This window comes from Neofelis nebulosa, chromosome 13, assembly GCF_028018385.1.
Source record: "Neofelis nebulosa isolate mNeoNeb1 chromosome 13, mNeoNeb1.pri, whole genome shotgun sequence".
In the NCBI taxonomy this organism is placed as follows: Eukaryota; Metazoa; Chordata; class Mammalia; order Carnivora; family Felidae; genus Neofelis; species Neofelis nebulosa.
Window position 1 is genome coordinate 75271381 of NC_080794.1, and position 22782 is coordinate 75294162.

Consider the following 22782-nt stretch of genomic DNA (forward strand, 5'->3'; position numbering starts at 1 on the left):
AGTCGGCTGGTAGATTGGCTGGGCTCTCATATGTCTGAGGCCTTTGAGGCCTTGACCGGAACTGCTGGGCCTCCTGTTGCCCCACAGGTTCTCTTATCCTCCATAGAATCGGCCCGACCCGTTCACATGGCAGTCACAAGGGTGTGAGAGACAGGCAGAGAGAGAGAGAGAGAGAGAGAGAGAGAGGGAGAGGAAGTGCAAAAGACTTCTTGAGACCCAGCTTGGAGCTAGCATGCTGTCTTTCTACCACATGCTATTGGTCAAAGCAAGTCCCAAGGCCAGTCCAGACCCAAGGGGCAGGGAAATCAAGTCCATCTTTTGGTAGGAGGAGCTGTAAAGTCACACTGCAAAAGATGTGGCTACCGGCAAGGGTGGAGACTTGGGGCCATTTTTCCCCATCCAATTGGCTCATACAATGCTAAAATGCCAATGTGGACCTTGAAGACTTGACCTAGGCCTGGCCACATCCAGCTCCCCTGACTTTCCACTACCCTTTCATTTCCTTTCTTGGCTGGATTTCTTCCCCCACCCACCCTATTCTGGAAGTTCCTGTGAGTGGAGGCCACTCTTCATTATTCCCAAAGCCTCCTCGAACCCGGCATAATAGTAGGCCCATCGTAGGGGCACAACACACTTTTCTTTAACGTTTTTTTGTTTTTGTTTTTGTTTTTTCTGAGAGACAGAGACAGAGCACTAGTTGGGGAGGGGCAGAGAGAGAGGGATACACAGAATCGGAAGCAGGCTCCAGACTCTGAGCTGTCAGCACAGAGCCCAACGCGGGGCTCGAACCCACGAACTGTGAGATCGTGACCTGAGCCGAAGTCAGACGCCCAACTGACTGAGCCACCCAGGCACCCCAACACACTTTTCTTATGTAGACAGTGGGATTAAGTGCCAACAGAATAGAAAAGACAACATCAACTTTAAGTTTGGAGGTGGAGAAACCCTGCCGGGTGATGCTTCTATAAAGCATTCTGAAAGCGTGTTGCAGCCGCCCCAAATGTAAAGGATCTTGGTGCCTTTCCTTGCACAGTACTTCTATCGGATGGCTTCTGGTGACCTGGGGCCACTGGACCTCTACTGCTTCTATCCACCTCAACCAAGGGCCCCAGGCCCTGGGGAGTAGCAGGGACTTTTTGCCTGGTTTAGCAGAAGTATGACTCCAAGCCTACGTGTTTTATCCCCTCTTTAACTTCACCGAGGGATGAGCACAGCTTGTTAACAAAGCCAGATTCCAGTAAAAATTCTCAAGCAGACATTATAGCCATCCCCCACCACCTAGAAAAGTCACACAGCTCCATTTACGTAAAAAGCTTCCCCCTTTCCAAATATCTGCAAAGGGAATGAGTCTTAATGGCGTAGCTGAGATTAGCCCGTCCGACCTTCAACCTGTCGGAGGGCTGGGAGAAATCACAGGAGCGCTCCGGAGGCACTTATCTATAAACGCCTGTTTGGAAAAACAAAAACAAATTCTCTAAGGAAAAAAGAAATAAATAAATGATGTAATCATCTCATTACCCACCCATTGTCTCTCCCAAATGTCAGTTTGAAATCTTTCATGTCAAACTCAGAAAAACGGTTTTCTCCCCCTCACTTTCTCACTCTCATTCTCTGCTTTATCATGCTAGATGGAAAGAAACTTTATTTGCTCTGGGAAGACAATGGCCTTATCTTCAACCTAGATCCTCATCCCTGGAAAGGTGGCCTCCTCTGGGAGCATTTTCAGAGCGGGGAAAAGCAGCTCGGGAGAAATAATGAGCAAGCAAGGGGAGGCTTGACTTGACACTGTGATAAATGAGGTGAAACTTTGGCAAGGAACCAGAGTTGGCGTATTCAAAAAGGAAATAAAAAGATAGTTCCATTTTAATGGGAAATATAAAACAGCCATTGTGCGAAAGTCGATTTTTCAAAAGCCAAAGAGATAAAGACTATAAGGGAACGACGGAGAGAGACTGAGATAATGTGGTTGATAATCAGCCTTAGGTAAAGTGCCATGCTCCAGCCATCAGCTGGCTCTGCGGGAGTGCCTTTTCAAGTCGCCCATCCGCATTTGCTCCCGCCTCATTATCATATGCATCTCTGGACAGCTTCCTTAGAGCTTCAACCTGCCGCCTTGCCATATTCCTGCCAGCTGGAGAGAGCAGAGTCAACCCAACTTTCTTCAAATCCCAAGCTTCTCTCCACGAGCCACAGGAGCTACCAGCATCTTCCAAGGCCCCAGACAGCAAGGAGCCTGAGTCCAGCCTTACACACGCTTGCTCTTCCCAACGGACTGGCCCGGTGTGAGGTTTACACCCGTGGACAATGTCATATACAACCCTGCCTTTCACTGGGCAAAATCCATGAATCTTCTCAAGGCTGTCCTTGGGCGAATCCTAATTAGCAGGCTGGGTATGCAATGGGGATGGTTGGATCCCTTTCCCAAGGGGAAGGGGGAATTAGCTGAGGCCGTGTAAGAGGTCAATTGAAGCAGCTAAGCCAGTGCAGTTTAGAGGTTCTATGGGGATAAACCGCCTTGGTTCACATCCTGCCATTTATCTAACTATGTGACTCAGGGCCAGTAACCACTTCTTTCAGCCTCAGGTTTCTCAACTGAAAGTAGAGATAGCAATATGCCTCCCAGGTTATTATGAGGATGAAGTGAAATGGTTCACATAAAATGCTTATTACAGGGCCTAATCCTAGTAGAGGCTCAACAAATACTAGCTGTTAGGATGATTCTATAGGTACAAGTTGGGAGTAGTTTGATGCCGTGACCGAGAGCAAAGTGACGGGTTTCTTTGACTTCATAGGCGAAGGTGACCGACTAACAAAGGCCCAGGAAGAAAGCTTATTCACAGAAGTGCACAGCAAGGCACTCAGGTGCCACTGGCTCTGACCCTGGGCACGTCTTTTACAGGACCTTGGAGACCTTCAAGATCCTAACCATCTTCCTGCTGTTTACAGATAAGCAAACGGAGGCACCAAGAATATAAGTAGCTTGTCCCAGGTCACAGTGAAAAGCAAGAACTTGACTTCTCCCCATTTCCAGTCAGGGCCTCTGGACCCTGCCAGATGCCAACACTGCCTTGTGGGGTCCTAACACACCCCAGATGAAAACTCACAATGCCTAAGCCCTCTGTCTGCCCCATCAGTAGAGGAGCTGGAAAGGCCCATGAATCCTCCTTCAGGACTTAGAAATCTGTAGGTCTAATGATTAGGGTTTTTGGTTTTTTCTTCTGTCCTCTTCCCACTTCTGTAGACTGGACCCCTGACTACTATGAGAGTAGCTACGAGTATTACAACCATGAAGAGAACAGCAGTGATACTCTTGCCTACCAGGAGAATCCCGACTGGTACTACACGGAGGACGGTAGGTGCCAAAGCTGTTCGGGGGACCCTCCTGGGAGAAGGGCAGCGCACTTAAATTAGGGTCTGTGTGTGACTGTATATGCAAGTATCTCTCTCCTCCTCTCTGACCGGCATCATAAAATGGGTACCAGATAAATGACTCAGGCTGGCGTTTTTTTCCAGCTAGAGTCATGCACTAGGAGGACTGGGGAGGTTCCTAGAGACTATCTGTCCCACTCTCAAATGACAGATGAAGCAAGTGAGGCCAGGAGTGGAGTAACCTTAGCCAAGGTCATACAGCGAGTTAGCTCATCTTCACCAGGTCTCCCAAGACTGTGAGTCAAAGTCATGCTCAAAATCACTTCCCGGCTTTGATTACAGGTAGGTCCTAATTATGCCGAAGAGGCTGGCATCAGCATTAGGCACCAGATTGCGGCATTCACAGATTTAAGGTTGAGATTTCTGTTCCACTTGTGCCGTGTTTTTCTCTCTCTTTATACTCTTCAGAAGCTTTGTATGGTTGTTGGTGTGTGCGTGCCTGTGTGTGTGTGGACTCACACACGTGCCTCTACGTTTGTTTTTGTGCTTATGGCTTCTTAACCCAAGCAAGGGGACAGAAGGGAAAACGAGAAGCTGGGCCCAAGAAAAAACCATGTGACTAAGCCAGGAGAAGAAATGGAAAGCACTCAGCAGCTGGAATAAAAACTGTGTAACTGTGCGAAGTGGCCTGGAAGGCAGGGCCAAGATACAGGGCATCAGGGGAACATCAGAAGGGACCATCAAAACAAGAGCTGGGCCCAGGGATCCTAGTTCCTGAACCAAAGAACAATGTGTGTGAACAGAAGGATAAAGAATTCCCCAAGGGAAGATCCATTCAGACAACCATGAAAAGCCAAAGGCACAGATGAAATATGACAAAATCTAACTGAACAAGTAGTTGAAGAAAGATGAAGGCCACTGGGTCATTTCCTCCTCGCCGCCAATTCTTCTGTCACCCTCTTGCCTTTGGTCTTCTTTCCTGATGTTCAGAAAGCTTGTGTTTCATTAGGGGTGGGTTTTCTTTCCCCACTCCTGACCTCCACCCCTGGGCACTGGGAGTAGGGGAGGTCTTCAGGCTTGTGAAATGCCTTCAGCATCAGAGGCAGACCCCGTGGCACTCCCAGCGAGACTGGGAGGAGAAAAACACTGATGGTGGAAAAGGGGAGTTTCTCAATGAGAAACTCAATGAGATTCCTTCTCGCCGGTCCTCTTACTAACCCGAATCCCTCTCTCTGGTCGTGTGACTGCAGTCTTCCTTGCTCTTTAAGGGCAGCCCATGTTTCCCCCTGTCCCCGGTCCCTGGCTGTGAATGTGCTCTCTCAGGCGGGGCAGGAGGCTGCAATCTGATGAGAAAGTCGGGGGCTTCTCACCTGCCGTTTGCTGCACGTTGACTTCTGCTCACGTATCCTAGATCCGTGCCTGGACAACCCCTGCAAACGCAACGGGGACTGCCTTGTCAGTGGGGACACCTTCACGTGCAGCTGTCCAGCCCCTTTCTCTGGACACAGGTGTCAGAATGGTAAGTGCAGTTTTACTGGATTCACTCTTCCTTCTGAGTTGAACAAGAGGCTGCTCCTCCTCCATGTCTAGGGGGTAGAGAAGGGCTGAATGATTTCATGGAAAGGATCATAGCTGTACATATCGGATCATCCGTAATGGACTCCTCAGCATGGTAATAAGCAGCATCGCACTGAATCCTCACCCATGCATATTGGCTAGGACTAGGATAACCACCGTACAGATGGGAACACTGAGGCTAAGAGGAGATAAGAGCTGGACCCTGACTGAGATGTATTCTAAACTCAGGACTTGTTGTTGCTTAGACTGTTTATATTAACTACAACAGAGCAATTCTGCTCTCAAATGAGACAGCAGGAAGAATCTGAAGGCATGGAAGGCGCAACCCATCTAGAGGAAGGGAGCCCAGAGATACAAGGGATTTGCTCATGGTCACACAGCTAGTTAGGAGAAAAGAAGAAATCGGAGCCCTGGTGCCTGGCTCCCATCCCCATGTTCTTTCTTCCTACCCTCCTCACTTACGGAGACTCTGGTAAAAACTCTTTCTGCCTTTAGTGACCTCTTATGGGCATAACCTGAAGCTCTGTGGTAAGATATTGAGAATAGAACTCTTAAGGGCTAACTGCACCCCTAGAGAGAACCTGAATTCTGCTCCATCTGGCAACCATCTAACTGGGGTGAGGGGAGCCATGAGGATCTTTATCTAGAGACATGATTGTCCTCTTTCCTCTGGGCCCTCTTCATTCCTTCCTTCCATTTTCAATACTACAGGTTTTTTGATCAATGTTTCAGGATGGTTGGGGTATCAGGCATAAACATAGTATCTGGCTTCGTCCCTCAACTGCCCAAAAGAATGACAAAATTGTAAATGGAACACAAAATCAACTCGAAAGTGGAGAAATTAAAATTGCAGCTCTATTTGTTTGTTGAAGGTGTAAAAATTATCAAGGTGTTTTTTTTTTTTAATAAAGATAGAATAATAAAGAACATGAGCCTTGGAAGGAACTGGGGTGCAATCATCCATGATCTAAGGATTTATTTAAAAACAAACAAACAAACATTTTGTCCAGGATGTTTCAGGACCACAGACAAGGGCATGCTATCAGTCACCCCTCACCAGCACCCCCAAATGTTGTACTGTACAGGTACCCCAGTAAGTAAGATGTACCCCCAAATCATGTCCCCTGCTTCTCTATGGATCTCCTACAGTGCAAAACACGTGCAAAAACAAACCGTGTGGCCGGGGCGAATGTCTCATTACCCAGAGTCCTCCCTACTACCGCTGCGCCTGCAAACACCCTTACAATGGCTCAGACTGCTCCACAGGTAAGTGCTGGAGGCCCCCTTCTAGGCGAGGTTTTCTCTATCTGGCTTGTGCCTGCGATGTCTGCAACCCATTGCATGGAAGTCCCAATACCTCTGATGTTTCAGTAGCATCCAAGATGATGCTTTTAACTAGGACATTTTTTAAAATGCACCACCCCGGACACCTGGGTGGCTCAGTCAGTTAAGCACCTGACTCTGGATTTTGGCTCAGATCATGATCTCACGGTTCGGTTCATGAGATCAAGCCCAGCATCGGGCTCCTGTGCTGACAGTGCAGAGCCTGCTTGGGATTCTCTCTCTCCCTCTCCCTCTGCCCCTCCCCTGCGCTGCCCTTCTAAGCAAACAAACAAACAAACTTTAAAATGCACCATCCCTGGACCACTTGCATGGCTCAGTGGGTTAAGCATCCAACTTTGGCTCAGGTCATGATCTCATGGGCTGTGAGTTTGAGCCCTGAGTTGGGCTCTGTGCTGACAGCTCAGAGCCTGGAATGGAGCCTGCCTGGGATTCTCTCTCTTCCTCTCTCTCGGCCCCTGCCCCGCTCGTGCTCTGTCTCTCTCTCTCTCTCTTAAAATAAATAAGCATTGAAAAATGAAATTTAAAATGCACCCTCCCTAAAGAGTCTGGTGGGAATTAACTAACCCATCCAAAAAGAATCATTTTGAAACTCACTTCCTCCAGGAAGGTGGTCTATTCCTGGAATGGACCACATAGGGATTAAATCTGTATTTAGTCACTGCTGTGAGTCAGGCATTGTCCCAAGAGATTTACATTTTTTCTTAGATTCTTCCCAAAATACCACAAGTCAGAGCTTCATAGATGAAGGGGCTGAAGTTCAGAGAAGTTAACTAACTCGCTCATAGTCACACAGCTATTAAGGGCAGAGCCAAGTTTCAACCTAGCTCAGACGGGCCCCAGATTCCCGCTCAGTCCATGCCTCCTATTCCTAACTGAGTGACCCGTCTACTTACATACTCTTTTTGGCATGGCCTCCATCGTATTGCCTCATCCATGTTTGTTTTATGTCCTTAAGGTTCGTGTCTGCCTTTACTAGAGTGTCAGTGGGTCTGTCTTTCTCCTTTGGTAACCCATATTTTGTGAAAGGATGGGCACCAGAAGAGTGCCACCGGTATCTCCTCGTCATCTCAGATGTAGCTGCAACTCCTTCTGAAGAGCCTTCCTGGCCCCACTTCCTGTATTCACAGCGGTTCCTGCGTGCCGGCCGAATCCCTGCCAAAATGGTGGCATCTGCTCCCGGCATAAGCGGAGAACCAAGTTCGTCTGTACCTGCCCCGAACAGTTCAAGGGGAAATTCTGTGAAATAGGTATGGGTCTCTACCACCACCTCGTCAGAAACTCAGCGCCACAGTGAGGGCCCTGGAATTCTCTTCCGTTTGGGTTTTGTTCCAGAATGGGAGTCATGTCAAGATGTCCAAACTCTACTACTGCCCCAGCCTTCCAACCTCAGGGCATAGAGTGTGCCTGGCTTTTAAACAAAGTCATAAACGGGGATAGAGTGCGGGTGAATTAAGCGCACCTGGGCATCCTTGAGCCTCAACCTACAGGTTGCCACCAGTACTTGTGTGAGAACTACGTTCCAACTCCCCACAACCACTATATTTCGTGTTTTAAGCTGGGCTGAATGTGGAATATGCAAGCCACTTTCTTTCTGGAATTCATGGTGGACTCTCAAGGTGATCAGTATTCGGGTCCAATCCTTTCCCCACTTGATACACCTGCCAAGTCCTGGAGCACCGTGTCTGTTGCTGTCCGTTCTCACGCCCCTGCCTGCTCTCTCCAAGGTCCTGACGACTGCTATGTTGGTGACGGCTACTCTTACCGAGGGAAAGTGAGTAAGACAGTCAACCAGCACTCCTGCCTTTACTGGAACTCCCACCTCCTCTTGCATGAGAATTACAACATGTTTATGGAAGATGCTGATACCCATGGGATCGGGGAGCACAACTTCTGCAGGTAAAATTCACCTTCTTCCCCATGATCAGTCTTGGGCGCTTATCAGGATAATGGTTTGTCCCTTTCCCCTGCTCTTAGTGTTCCTGGGCCAGCTTAGAAATTTGGGGATGGAACACTGAAACTCATCAGATTTCCTTCTAGGAAGATTTCCTACTCAGGAGAGGCTAGGTTGTGCTGTCGTAACAAACACTTCCCAAATCCCAGTGGCTTGAATACCTCAGAGTTTATTCTTCACTGCTGCTGCCTTTGTCATGTGGGCTGGGGAATAAGGGTGAGATTATTAGCTCCACAAAGTTACTCAGATGTCTAGGAAAGGCAAGGAGAGGCTCAAAAATGGAGCATGAGGTTTTTACTACTTCAACCTAGAAGTGACACATCATCTCCGCAACACTTGGCCAGAAATAGTCGTGTAATCCTACATAACTTCATGGGGGAAATGTAGAGAATAAAAGGGAATGTCCGATGGGCATTACAGTCTCTGCCACAAGGATATTCAGGTTTTTCCAAGTAAGGATAATGCCATTTCTATCCCTGGTGATGATTGGTTACCTTCTTCCCCTTCTGCTGCCCCCAGACTGCTCTGTTGGCTTCCTCCACTGCTCTAACCAAGGCCAAGGACACACATAATCTGCATATAAGGAGCAGGAATTTTTTTTTTGTATGGCTTTAAATTGGTTCCATTAAGCCAGAGGATTTCCCTTGTACAAAACACAAGTTACCTCCCACCACCACTCACTTTGAGCTGTTCCCCTCGTGGAGGCGTCTTCAGACAGATGTCCATGGCAGCCTTCAGACAATTCCCACATATGCAATTTGGAGGTTTGAGCAGTGGAGCCCTCCACTCACCATGTTTCTCTGGCTCTCTCACTTTCCTGACAAAGGGCAATCTTCAACAGGGATCTCATTTCTTTTCGTATAAACAATTTGATATGTCCCATGGATCTGGCACAGGGCTTGTTAACTATTTCTTGGTCATTGGGATTCTCCTCTGGAAGTTAAGGTTTTGCCCCAAAACACTTATATGCCAGCATCTGTTAACGTGTTGGAGGAATGGAATGAAATGTGGTCCCAGAGGGAGCAAGGAACCTGGTACTCGCTTACCCGAAGGACTTTTAATGAGGGTCAGTGGGTTTGCCAAGCCTTGACGGTGGGCTATTTTCTGTTCTCATTTTAGAAACCCAGATGGAGATGAAAAGCCCTGGTGTTTCATTAAAATAAACAATGCAAAGGTGAAATGGGAGTACTGTGACATCCCAGCTTGCTCCGCCCTAGGTAAGACCGTGGCTGTCCAGAAGCCCCAGTCATGGTGAGATTGCCGATCCCTAGATGGATTTTCCTGGCACCCCATCTCTTCCATCCCCATCCTTCCACCACACCTGCTTTTCCCATTGCCATCCCAGTGGAAACCCAGATGCCCAATCCTTTGCTCCCCTTCCAGGATGCCTAGCAAGCCCAGATACCTCTGTAAACTGAGACCAGTGATCCAACCATAAACTCCTGTCCTAACTCCCAGTCAGTGCACTCAGCAAATTTGTGGATCACTTGCTATGTGTCAGGCACTATGTCAGGCCTTCAGTTTACAGCGGTGAGCAAACATTGGCTGAGACTCCATAAATAACCGTTCAGGACGCAACATGGACAGAGTTCCAGCCTCACAATCCTCCTGCCAGGCTTCTCTGGACTACCGCTCTGCACACGTCTGGAATGTTTCACTCTCCCGCCCTGATCAATGGGATTACCTCTCTGGATAGTTTCAATTCTGTGCCTTTTCTCTCATGGTCAGCGCTGTCTAGAATACCCCATCCTCTCTCTGATCTTGTCCATATCCAACATTCTTTAGAAATCAACTCAACTAACCCTGCCTCTGGGAAATCCTCCAGGACCCTACCAAGTGAAGTGTTATCTCTGCCTCCTCTCAAACCCCATGGAATGGAAAGGGCACCACCCATACAACACTTACTGCTCTGTCCTTTGTATGACAGTTTATTTGTGCAATTGTCTTATGTCCCTCACTCTATTTCATCTGGATATCTCCCCTTACACATCAAGAAAGCCCCCAAAATACATGCGTACATTATGAATAGCTAAGTACATACCCAGTGATGGATTTATATATTTACACACACGTTTTTGTCTCCGTATCAAAATAAGAAGCAACATCTTCATTGTTAATTCTATCGACTTGCTTTATATCCATCAATGTATTCAACACATATTAATTGCGCACCTACTGTGTGCCCACTTTGTATGCGTCAGTATGGTCTTTTAGCTCTGGAACTTGCTAAGCTGCTGGACTTGGAGTCATACCTCTGACAAGTTCCTTCTGAGGCCTTGGACAGAAAAGAAGTAGCGTGATTTGTCTTTCTTGCATTGCATTGTCTTTCAGACATTGCTGACCCAGAGGGAAGCCCCACAGAGCCTCTGACCAAGCTTCCAGGGTTTGACTCATGCGGGAAGACTGAGATGGGGAAGGTCAAGAGGATCTACGGAGGCTTCAAGAGCACGGCGGGCAAGCACCCATGGCAGGCATCCCTGCAGACCTCATTGCCATTGACTGCCTCCATGCCCCAGGGCCACTTCTGTGGGGGCTCACTGATCCACCCCTGCTGGGTGCTTACTGCTGCCCACTGCACTGAGTAGGTGCCTGCTGAAAGCAGAGGCCAGGGTGACTCGAATCTCTGGGGGTGTTCTCTCCTTCCCATCTGAGCAGCATCTTGGTGATTCTGGCAGGGTCAGAGAGTCAAATCTAGCTCTAAGGGCAAAAGAGTGGCTCCATAAAACCGGATGGAAAAGAACTACCACAGGCATTGCACGTGTTATGACAGTTAATCCTCAAAACTGTCTACTGAGGGAAGATAGGGGTTTTTACTCTGATTAATTGTGGTATACCCAATGCCGGGTACAGGGCTTCATACAGAGCAAATGCTTAGTAAGTATCTGTGCAGTGAAAAAGTTGATTATTATTCCCATTTCATAAACAAAACCCTGGGTCTTGGAAAAGTTTGGCACCTTGCCAGAAGTCATGTGGGAAGTGAATAGGTAAGTGGGATATGAACCCGGATTTACCCGTTTCCTTAACCTTTCCAGCCTGGCCTTGAATAGAAAAATGCCATCTGATGCCATTCCCATGAACCTTCTGGTGTCTTCAGCCACGACTCCTGTGTGGCTTAGACAAACCAGTACCTACTGAGGAGCCTGAATTATCTCCGCTTCCCCCGAGTTCCCCAAGTTCATGGTCAGGCCTGGTCCCACATAGCCCAGGTTTTGGTGGTGACCTTGAAGGTCTTCCAATCCACCCTGGCATTAAACAGTTTCTTCTGGGATTCCAGGAGATGTTCCTCAAACATGCAAACATTAGCCTGTACAAGGAATAGTTGTTCAAGAAGTCAATTGGCTGCTCTTTAGCAACTCCGAGGGGCAATGGAAGGTCTCCCAGGAAATATGAGATATATGTTTCCGCTTACGTTTGTAGAGCGGTCCATTAATAAAGCAGCTTCCTCACATTTTCTTATTTGGGCCCACAGCAGAGTTCCGTGAGCAAGATGACAGTCACAGATGATGCCACGGCTGCAGAAGGTCGGGCCATCCGTCCAGGGTCACACAGCTCACTAGGAGCAGAGTCTTGGCTTCAGTCTCTTACCATCTCACCTTCCTTTGCAGCATAAAAACCAAACATCTGAAAGTGGTGTTAGGGGACCAGGACCTGAAGAAGACAGAATTCCATGAGCAGAGATTCGGGGTGGAGAAGGTTTTCAAGTACAGCCACTATAATGAAAGAGACGAGATTCCCCACAATGATATTGGCAAGTGTCTTCTATGGTGGACCTCCCATGGGTCTTGTCCTGGGTGGATTTCACTACTGATGGAAAACTGAGGTTTGGTTCTAGAAGACGTTCTTATCTTTTTGGTCCGTCACAGACTCCATAAGGAAGGGAATTTCTTCCAGAGCCTTTTAGTCCCAAAGGTCTGTGATAAATGAGGGGAAGAGAAACTAGCAACACTGTGTTGTGGAAAGAGCTCAGCCTTGAATCCCAACTCTCTCATTTACTAGCTGACTTCACCTCCCCAAGCCTCAGCTCTCCTTCTGTAAAATGGGTACACTTGTACACAACGCTCAGCTTCCTATGTGTTAAATGACATGACGTGCATGTGTCCCCGTGTACATCAGGCACCTGGGAGGTACTCAGGTGTGGAGGCGATAATGTTAAGCTACTGGCTGGTCAGTGGGTACGTTCTCCATTCCTGGGACCTGTCACTCTCTCTCCTTCCTCACTATCTTTCTCTTTCCCCCTCTTGAAGCCCATTCTTTTAAAAAATGGATGAGAGGGGCGCCTGGGTGGCCCGGTCGGGTAAGCGTCCGACTTCGGCTCAGGTCACGATCTCGCGGACCGTGAGTTCGAGCCCCGCGTCGGGCTCTGTGCTGACCGCTCGGAGCCTGGAGCCTGTTTCCGATTCTGTGTCTCCCTCTCTCTCTGCTCCTCCCCTGTTCATGCTCTGTCTCTCTCTGTCTCAAAAATAAACAAACGTTAAAAAAAATTAAAAAAAAATAAAAATAAAAAATGGATGAGAAATGATTTCAAACTCAACTGTTATTTTTTGATATTACTCTCATCCCGAAGTGCTACTCCTCCCCTGGTGGAAGTTAAAAGAACTCAATGACTGAGGAGGAAGTCATTAGTTTCTCGGGCATTGGGAGTGGGGCTTTGCCACGCCTCCCTTCCGATCGAGTTGAAGCTAGTGCTCCTTTGGCAGAGAGGACCCCATCGTTCATTTCCTCTTTTTCTCCTTACCTAGCTTTGCTCAAGCTAAAGCCGGTGGATGGTCACTGTGCTCTGGAATCCAAATATGTGAAGACTGTATGTTTGCCCGATGGTGCCTTCCCCTCTGGGACTGAGTGCCACATCTCTGGCTGGGGTGTGACAGAAACAGGTGAGTCTGGCCACGCATTCTCCTGAGACTCAGGTAAGTTGCATCAACCAGAGAAGCAAGGGTCAAACTCAACTGCCCTTCTGAACTTGACATCATGTTCCATTGAAAATGTATTACCAAAAAAAAAAAGCATTACCAAAAATAAGACATTGCCTCATCACTAAAGCTCTAGTTAAATCTCATCAGTCTTTTTATCAATGCTAGCTTCTGATGGGATCCTTGACGTCCATCAAGCATTGATACTGTATCTATGGAGATGGAGATCTTTCTCCTTCCTTCCCTAGGCAGATTGGAAAGAGGATAGATCGTAAAGAAGATGGGTTTGGCATCAGACAGACCTGTGTTGGGTTCTTGGCTTTGTCACTTGGACAGCTGGGTTTTAGTTTCTCCATAACCATGCTCATCTCTTAGGTTTGGAATCATGATAATAGGAGCTGATAGAATTCTATGGAGATATTCACTAAGTCAGGCCCTGGAGGGCAGGGTCCACTCTTGTTCATCGGTCTCTCCCATAGTGCCTTGCTCAGGGCTCACCACATCGTAGGCATTCTATAAATGTTTTTAACTCAAGCTATTGATTGGCCTCTAGGATGTGGTCTTTTTTAAAAAAGTAACCACAGGATTAATTTTCTCATGTACCGACAAGATTATATTCTCTAACATATGAAATTCCGAAGTGTATTTCAAGTCTTTCTCAAATACTCAAAATAGATTTCTCTTCCCTCCAAATCTTGTCCTTAATGATGGAAAGCAAGAAACACTTTAAATAGACCTGTATTCGTGAAGAAAAGGTAGTGTAATACACAAATTTGTCAGAAGGCTTTTGGGAATGAAGTCTTCTGGTTAATCAGATCTGGGGGTAGCCAGAGACTGATCTTTGTAGGGATCTTCATTGTCCTGCACCTAAACCTTTCGATATCACTGTGCTGACCAGAGCAGACCGAGCAGAACAGAGGATCCTCGGGAAAAGAAATGTCTACTCTGGGAAGTGGGTCATCTAGAGGAGCAACCGGGCACTTGGTCCATCATTACGAATCTACTGTGTACCAGCCCTCTGCTAGGAAGTTTTAAAAAATGGCTTAAGCCACTATCCCTGCCCTTCTGATCTGATGGTCTAGCCGGGCAGACAGAAGAGGGAATAAATGATTCTGCTGCATTGCGATAAGCAAAGCAATGAGGGTCTATAAAACCACAGTGAAGGCTGGAGGCAAAGGTCCCCATCCTTAAAACATGAAGCTCTTCTGCCCATCTCCCGGAAAAACCTTCCTTTCTGAGTTCAGAGCTGTGGCCCTCTTTTTATCAGTGCTAGCTTCTGGTGGGGCAGGTGTCACCCGGGTCCCCACAGTGGCAATCTCTTTTCTCTGTCCCACAGGGGAAGGGTCCCGCCAGCTCCTGGATGCCAAGGTCAAGCTGATTGCCAGTACTTTGTGCAACTCCCACCGACTCTATGACCACATGATCGACAACAGCATGATTTGTGCAGGAAACCTTCAGAAGCCTGGAAAAGACTCCTGCCAGGTCAGAGACTCCAAATGGCACTTGGGGAGGGACACGTGGGCCGGGAACATACACCGGGCACAGAGTCCAGACCAAGAGCCCAGGGCTGGGAGGCAGTTTCAGAGGTCCACCTGCCATAAAGCTAAGGCACGGGTAGGCACACCTGTCCTCTGGCAAGTCGGAATCCACATCCATCCAGGATGATTGAGCATAGTAACCGGCAGGCGTGACACTGGTGAAGGAGATGTCATCGTCTTCATTTTACAGATGCGTAGAGAAAACGGTCTGGGCCTACAGCACCTGGGTGGTGAGCGGGCAGAGCAGAAATTTGCTTCGCTGTGTTTAAATGTGAAAATGGTGCTTCTGGCCTCAGAACGGGGCAGCATGTCTGAAAATCCCAATACAGAACTATCCAAAAGACCAGTGGCTAGAAGGAGAAAGATGACAGGCCCAGAGAACTCATGATAATATTAACTAATTATTAGGCTTTGTGTGTGAAAGAGAGAGAGAGAAAAGAGAGAGAGAGAGAGAGAGAGAGAAGGGGAGGGGGATTTAGGCCTAGCAAACTAAGTGGCTGAGTGGCTCCTCTGTAGCAACAGCCAACCTAGGGCCTCCCCGACACTCCCCAGGGGTCACATCTCACAGGAGACGTCCTTCCTAGACTCCGAGGCACAGCCAAATTTAGAATTTTCTGCCTATCTCCTCCCAAAGGTCCCGCCCCCTAAGACCATCACATCGGGGAATTAGGCTTCAACATATGAATTTGGGTGGGGGCGGGGGGGACACAAACATTCAGTTCATTACACCGAAATAATTCCCCGGTCTCGGGTGCCTAGTCTATAATATGGAAATCACATCTACATAAAATCCGAAGATGTGGCTAAGATCCGAAGAGCTTTAGCCACTGAAGATCCTATCGATTGCCGTGTGTTAAGTGGAGACATGCGTTGAGAGCTATGTTTTCTCTCCATGCTCCTCCTGCTAATTTAATTGGGGGCTCAGTATGAGCCAGGCACCGTTCCAGGTGCTTTACAAACATTTATCCGTTCAAGAGCCAGGGCAGGTGGGGGATGGTCGGTTGCTCTCCCCAAGTTTGCAATGTGAGAAACTGAGGCCCAGTTGGCTGTCCAAAGCCTGGTCTGGAACCCAGAAGATCTAACCCCACAGACCATGTCGAACATGTGGGCCATGCTATTTCTAAGCCCTGTCCTCCCCACCCTGTGCGTGGCCCCTTCGGGTCCCTTCAAGGGCTCTGGCTAAACAGGGCACTGCTCCCTACCGAGGCCCCTGCAGGAATGAGAAGTTGAGGGCCCCTGAGAATTCACTGTGTGACTATGGGTCATGAGTAAGAGCATGGACATGGGGGTGTGACCAAGGCACGTGGCCCAGCCCCGTGGCTCATCTGCCAACCCCTCATGAACTCAGGGACATGTGTTGGCGTTCACATCTCTCCCTTCAGAACTCTGGGTCATATAAGGCATAGGAGGGTCCCTGCCAGCACTCTCCAGGGAAACCCACCGGGGTGACTGCACCCCCTGGCATCTCCTCGTGGAAGGTGGGGGTGTCTCTGAAAGTGCTCTGATTCACAAAGCTGAACTCGCGTGTCTTTTCCCTTAGGGTGACTCGGGAGGCCCTCTGACCTGTGAGAAGAATGGCACCTACTATGTCTATGGGATAGTGAGCTGGGGCCTGGAATGTGGGAAGAAGCCAGGAGTCTACACCCTGGTGACCAAATTCCTAAATTGGATCAAAGCCACCATCCAAAGGGAGACTAGTTTCTAAGGTGTCTTCTTAACCTGAAAGTCCATTCTCCTTAGCACCCAGACAAGGCACACCCTCATGGGCAGCACGGACACCCTGGGCGTCCCTGGGAGGCCATACAGCCAAGAGTCTGCAACCTACACAGAGACAACGGCCGCCCAGCCTGGTGCATCCTGGACCAAGATATGCCAGAAGCAACGCAACCTGTATTTTGTTTGCTTCCCTTCAAACGATGGTACCTTCTAGAAAACCACAGACTGCCTTTACCTCGGACATTTGCAAATGTGGGATTAAAGAATAACCAGAGCCACTGGAAGTCACCTTTACGTCTTTATTCCTCATGCCAGACACCCAAAGTACACAGCAGAACGGGTCACCCCCTTCCAGGATGACCCAGAGGACCGAAAATACGACATTCTCCGTAGCTTTCTAAGAGTCGTTAAGTAAAGCGGCTCAGGGAATGGGCTGGTGTGTCATGTTTTTTTGTTTTTTGGGTTTTTTTTTGGCTTGCTGGAACAGAAGCATGTCTCTGGTGGGCACAATTCCTCCCCAGCCGCTCTCCCAAGAATCCTGGGTGGATGCCGCGTGCTCACAAAGGCAGACCCCTCCTCCTTTTGACGTGCAGAATCTCCATGGCGTCTGGGTTCACGTCCCCCCTCTGATTATCCGCGGGCTCCACAGCCTCTGGTCCCCCCTGCAGGAATCAAACATACCTCCCTGAGTCCGAACGAAGCTTCCGCCCCGCTCCCACACGCGAGCTGCCTAAGATGCCCCCGGAGCATTTAAAACGTTCTCCCTCCCCTGCCCTTCCCCTCCTCCACCCTCCCCAAGAAAAACGATCCTCGAGGCAAGAAGGAGAGCGAAGCAAAGCCAATCTCTCATTTAGACGTGGTGTCTTTCTTCTGAACAAAGCAGGGTTCAAAACCTGGACTGTTGCAGCCAGCGAGTCCCTGACCCTTTCTGCAAATGTAACGAGCAAGCAGTCAGCACAGCCTGGGCTTCCGTGGCCCGGGATTGATGTAGCCCCGGTAGGTTTGTCTCCGCAGAACTAATGGCTGTGACTTCAGAGAAAACCCTGCAGGAAGTTTAACCCGGGTGTCATCCGCCTGGTCATCTCAGACCCATGAAATTAGGCGCCTTGCTCGAGCTGCATTTCACACTTCTTTAGAGCCGGCTGACCTTTGGCCAAAAATAAAGTTTGAAAAGAAACAACGAGTTTGCCTTTCCCCACGGCCATGCCAGCCAGGGTGGGTCTGGAGCTTGCTACTCACGTCAGCCCCCCGGAGACCCAGGCCCCTCGCCTTGGCCAGTTCTGCCGCGCGCCGGGCCATCTCCACTTTGTAGGAGCCGGGAGGGGTCCAGCCGATACCTCTGGTCAGGTTCAAGTCTGATTTGTACTTGACCTTTCGGGGGAAGGAGGGAAGCAAGAGGAATAGGTCAGCAGGGTTTGGGGGTGATCTGGCCACAGAGTGGAGAATTCCACATGTGGAATGAGAGGCCGAGGCACAGGAGGAAAGGTCTCGGCCGGGCGGCGGGGCAGGGGGGGGGGGGGGCACAACTCACATCGCTTTGCAGCTGGTGGGCCTTCTGCGCATGCTTCAGACCCAGCTGCTCAGGGTCGCAGGTGGGCTGGGGCAGGGGCTGCCTGTAGCACACGTCGCTGGCCAGCTGCTGGCTCCTCCTGGCTTGGAGGATGCCGGGCTGGTCTGGGCGGCTGTGGAACTGAGACCGACTCTTGGCGAAGTCCTTCTTGTACTCGTTGTCACTCTGGAGTTTGCCGACGTTGAGGAAATGCCTCATCCTTGGGTCGTCCTGGACGCTGCGGTACCCAATCTGCTGGCCCCGGTCTCTCAGGAAGGCCTCTTTATACCGGAACTGCAGGTCAGAGGAGCAGAGGGAGGTCGTGGGTGCTGCCTCCCCTCCCCCGCCAGCCCACCGGGGTCTCAGCAGGAAGTTCAAGGATGGGGGAAGGGCGCAGCTTCCGATTCAGGTACACCTGGGATCTATCTCCCCCGCTGCTACCTTCTAGCTCTGTGGCCTCGGGCCAGTGACTGAGTCCCTCTGAGCCTCAGTTTCCCCACCTGATAAAATGGGAGAATGAACCTCCGCCCCACGGGACACTGACGGGATTCAATGAGCTGGGGGCTAAGCTTCGCGTCTGGCACAGGTTCACGCCCACCGAGTGGCGGCTCTGGGTGTTATTGCCGCTGTAATGAACCCAACAGGAAGAGAAACGCGCCCACTCTGTCAGCAGCCACTCTTCCCTTGATTCTTTCCAGTTTGCAGGGACCCGGGCCTCTCAAACCATCTATAGTGAAGGGCCAGTTTCATTTCGTCTTGCTTTTTATTTCTTTTTAATTTTTTTTAACGTTTATTTATTTTTGAGATAGAGAGAGACAGAGCATGAACAGGGGAGGGTCAGAGAGAGAGGGAGACACAGAATCGGAAACAGGCTCCAGGCTCTGAGCCGTCAGCACAGAGCCCGACGCGGGGCTCGAACTCACGGACCGTGAGATCATGACCTGAGCCGAAGTCGGACGCTTAACCGACTGAGCCACCCAGGCGCCCCTCGTCTTGCTTTTTAAATTGCCAATCCGTCAAGGTCCCAGATGTGGTTCTACCGCACCTGCAGTGGGGTGCCTTGTGCGTGTGACGACACCCAATAGCTAGTTGCTGCAAATGTTTCTAAATGCTTGCCCTTGGTTTCTGTACTTATTGTGGGCAGAGACAAGCTGTTCATGATCAATGATCCAGTCAATGATGCCTTCCTCTTCCATAACAATGGCTGCCATGTTTTGAACACCTGTTATTTGCATGACACTCTGAACTATTTTGTTTTCACTCCTACAACAGTCCTAGGAGATAAAAATTATACCCCTTGCTCATAGATGTAGAAATCTGCCTCCACAGAATATGAGCAACTTGCCCAACACCATGCAGCTGGTCCTAAATGACTGAGCCCGGACTTTAACTCGGACGAGTCGAGGTGGAAAGCTCAATCTCTTTCTACTCTGTCATGCTGCACTTCAGCTAAAAGTGCTTTTATGTGGATCAACACATCAATCACATGTTGATTGACCTCTCGGTACACACACAAATTTTAAGAGTGCCTCCCCTGAGAGTGTCTGGGTGGCTCAGTCTGCTAAGCGTCCGACTTTAGCTCAGGTCATGATCTCATGGTTTGTGGGTTCGAGCCTTGCGTCGGGCTCTGTGCTGACAGCTGGAGCCTGCTTCAGATTCTATGTCTCCCCCTCTCTCTGCGCCTCCCTCTTTTGCACGCTGTCTCTCTCTCTCTCTCTCTCTCTCAAAAATAAACATTAAAAAAATAGTGTCTCTCTTGGGGCGCCTGGGTGCTCAGTCAGTTAAGCGACTGACTCTTGACATCCGCACTGTGACAGTGCACAGCCTGCTTGGGATTCTCTCTCTCCCTTTCTCTCTGCCCCTCCCATGTGCCTCTCTCTCTCTTAAAATAAATAAATAAACTTAAAACGTTAAAAAATAATAAGAGTATCGCTCTTAAGAGAGAGAAAGTGGGAAAACGACCCTCCCCAACTTAAAACTTCTAGCTAAGATTCTGGGAGATAAGACCTATTTTTAATTTCATCGGAAATATTTGTTCAGTTTTGGTTCCTGGTGGTTTTCGTTTTAACAGAACTGGGAAAACCAGTCAAAACTCTCAGTGACAGAGGGAGACAGAGCCTGAGGTCTTACGTCACTGGCGATCTCTCTGGACGCCCGGGCAGTCTGGAATGGAATGGCGTCCAGCCTGAAGTCATAGCCGACAGCCCGCGTCTGTTCCCAAGAGTTTCTGTAGGCTTTCTAGACGGCGAAAACAAAGAAGCGAACGAGCAGGGAGTGAGAACTCCGTATCTGGCATGTTGTCAGTTCTGAGCAGGAACAGTTCCTAAACACACACCCTCGCCCTTGCAGGGGCCCAAGGACAGAGCCACAGCCCCGCATCCACCCCAAGGACCTCCCCAGCTCTGAGCCTGGTGGGACTGGCCACGAAGGGCCGCAGCTCTAAGCCCCTGGCTTGCTCATCAGGCCCTGCCCTGGCGGGTCTGGGCTCAGCGAGTCCGGCTCATTTGCTACATCCTGTTGGTACGAGGGGCCCCTGCCCCACTCCTTCCTGTGTTTGCATTCGCTTCCAAACAACAGAACTCAAAGTTCGAGAACTCTGTTTCTTCAGATACGCGGAAAGTACTATTCCTTAGGTCCCGGCACCCATGGGTTTGTTAGCTCCAAAGACTTCCCGGGGGCCCCTCGGCAGCTCCCAAAGCCACGTCACCCCATCGCGATGAAGCGGGCTGTGTCCCATATGCACCCCATGAGGACGCACCGAGGGAAGAGCCTTCACCTGCATTAAATTGATTGCCAAGAACCTGACCGAGTTCCTGACCCATGTTATTTCACATCTTCCTCTTTCATTTTTCCCCTTTTGAAGCTGTTCTCACACACCCTCCAGGAGTCTGTAATCACACCCTCTTAGTCCTCAGGTAGACCCACATAACCGATAGAGCATCAAAATCTCCCATGCCTTCATGTAGCTAATAATTTTTTTTTTCAAGATAAGGGAATGGCTCAATGAAAGGAACCATCTGGAGATCCCAGTGGAGGGCTGTCCTTTATTCAGCCACAGAGAAGGGAGACAGCAGGCGAGGCACATCAGCAGCAGACGACAAAGTGACAGCCCCAGACCGTGTCTGTGGCTCACTCTTTCCAAGAGCCCCAGCGGGTCAGAAGGCCCTTTAAGAACCTTACTTTTGTCACTTGGAAATAGAGGTCAAGCCTGAGGCTCTGTTCTACAGGGGATTGAGGAGATTAAGCAAAGCGGGGATGGCAGATAAAAAGCAAAGTGCCTCACACGGCCGCACACCTGGGCCTGGAACCAGAGGGGCCCATGGAGGCTGAGCCAGGCACGGCCGGGCTCCGCGCTTTTAGGTACCGCCATCCATCACCTTCACCTTCATCACGGCCTCCACCTCCAACACCCAACGCTGCCAACCACGAGCCAAATACCTACTGCGTTCAAGGGCCTAGAAATACAGAGCCCATAACCATTGGGGCAATCACCTAATCGATGGGTCACAGACAGGGCCCAAAGGATTCCATTTCCCGGGTCGCCACTGAGTTTAGCAGGCGTGAGCGAGGGATACGTACAAGGGGGGGAGCGTTCAGATAACGACAGATCCACCGTCGCCTTTAGCATTATGCTCCCTAATATGGCGGTCCAGCACACAGAGTCCCAACTCTTAGCGTCCCCTGGGAAGGTGACGGTTGGCGCCTTCCTAAAAGAGGGCCTCCACACCAGATCTGGGCTGGGTAGGGACACCAAGCTTCACTCCGCCTCAAACTCCCATGTCACCCCACGGTGGTGTCGGATGCACCCCCGCTTCCGGGTCTCTGCAGCCGAGGGCCAACGAGCCAGTGTGGCCCAAATTGGGGTTCTCCCCAAGACGCCTGCTCCCTTTCTCCTGCCCCCCTTCTCCCTGTATACTATTTGCTTGATTGTCATCACTTCCTCCCTGAGTTTTTTTATTCTGTTGAGGTTTCTGCCTTGCCACTGGGAGCCTTTACATTCCGTAGGCGCTTTGATTTGGAACCCTGGGCGTTTCTCTTCTTTATCACAGTGGGCACAGTTTTGTCCTCATCCTCACACATTAGAGTCATTTGATTTTTAGTTATTTCGGCTGCCTTACACATCTCAATGGCTTTCTTTGCCCAGGAAGGTCACTTTCCCTCCACATCTTCCTCACAGAGCACTTGATCCAATTGTGTGCATTCTACACGCCCCCGAAGAAGTGCTCTTTCAAAAGAGGTTCATGAGTTCTCCATATCCGCATGCCCCGGCGGCTAATTTCAGCTCTGGGACTCTACAGACTGGCGTCCCTTGTGAGCCGGAAGATGCGCCGTCACCGGCCCGGGGCGGCCGTCCTCCTTAAGCTGGCCCCCAAACGGACCGGCAGTCTTATCCCAGTTTTTCGGGGCAATGGGCCTCCAATAGCTCGTCAAATGGAGGCCTGGCCTTCTCCCATCCTTGAAGCATTAATGCGATGGCTGTTTTGTCCGAGCTCTGCTGAGGGGGAGGTCCCGCTTCCCCAGATGGAGGTCAGCCCACCAGAGCTGCCGTTCTAAAATTATCGCTCGCACATCCCTCAAAAGCATCAAATGGTCATAATAACTCATATTTACAAAGCCCCGTCGCATTCACCGCGTGGGATCCCACAGGGCTTTACAAACGCAACAAACTAATACACACGCTAACTAGAAGGCGCCTCTCGCCAACCCCTGCGAGGCGGCCACCTCTGGGGTGCACGGTAGCAGCTGTTGATCTGCGCGGAGCCCCAGGACACAATGGCCGGGCCAGGGAGGGAAGAATGGCCGGACTCTGGGAGGCCCCGCGCTGCC

General features: G+C 49.9%; 2 protein-coding genes across 13 annotated transcripts in view; one reads left to right on the forward strand and one right to left on the reverse strand.

The window, feature by feature from the left end:
• HABP2 (hyaluronan binding protein 2) overlaps positions 1 to 16690 on the forward strand; it is a 33116-nt gene extending 16426 nt beyond the window's left edge. The window contains exons 3-13 of one of the 2 annotated variants that reach the window (XM_058697836.1): positions 3242 to 3352; positions 4781 to 4888; positions 6097 to 6213; positions 7419 to 7538; positions 8016 to 8187; positions 9362 to 9459; positions 10574 to 10823; positions 11848 to 11990; positions 12982 to 13116; positions 14489 to 14634; positions 16231 to 16690. In XM_058697836.1, the coding sequence (XP_058553819.1) occupies positions 3242 to 3352; positions 4781 to 4888; positions 6097 to 6213; positions 7419 to 7538; positions 8016 to 8187; positions 9362 to 9459; positions 10574 to 10823; positions 11848 to 11990; positions 12982 to 13116; positions 14489 to 14634; positions 16231 to 16395 (1565 nt within the window). In that variant the 3' untranslated portion in view covers positions 16396 to 16690. The remainder of the gene's footprint in view (positions 1 to 3241; positions 3353 to 4780; positions 4889 to 6096; positions 6214 to 7418; positions 7539 to 8015; positions 8188 to 9361; positions 9460 to 10573; positions 10824 to 11847; positions 11991 to 12981; positions 13117 to 14488; positions 14635 to 16230) is intronic. The other variant, XM_058697837.1, reaches the window with a different exon arrangement.
• Position 16691: 1 nt separating this feature from the next.
• Positions 16692 to 22782, reverse strand: part of NRAP (nebulin related anchoring protein) — a 70782-nt gene continuing 64691 nt past the window's right edge. For all 11 annotated transcript variants that reach the window (XM_058697832.1, XM_058697833.1, XM_058697829.1 and 8 more), the window contains 4 exons: positions 20086 to 20193; positions 17938 to 18249; positions 17646 to 17777; positions 16692 to 17068 (listed from right to left, as the gene is read on the reverse strand). In XM_058697832.1, coding sequence (XP_058553815.1) covers positions 16964 to 17068; positions 17646 to 17777; positions 17938 to 18249; positions 20086 to 20193 — 657 coding nt within the window. In that variant the 3' untranslated portion in view covers positions 16692 to 16963. The remainder of the gene's footprint in view (positions 17069 to 17645; positions 17778 to 17937; positions 18250 to 20085; positions 20194 to 22782) is intronic.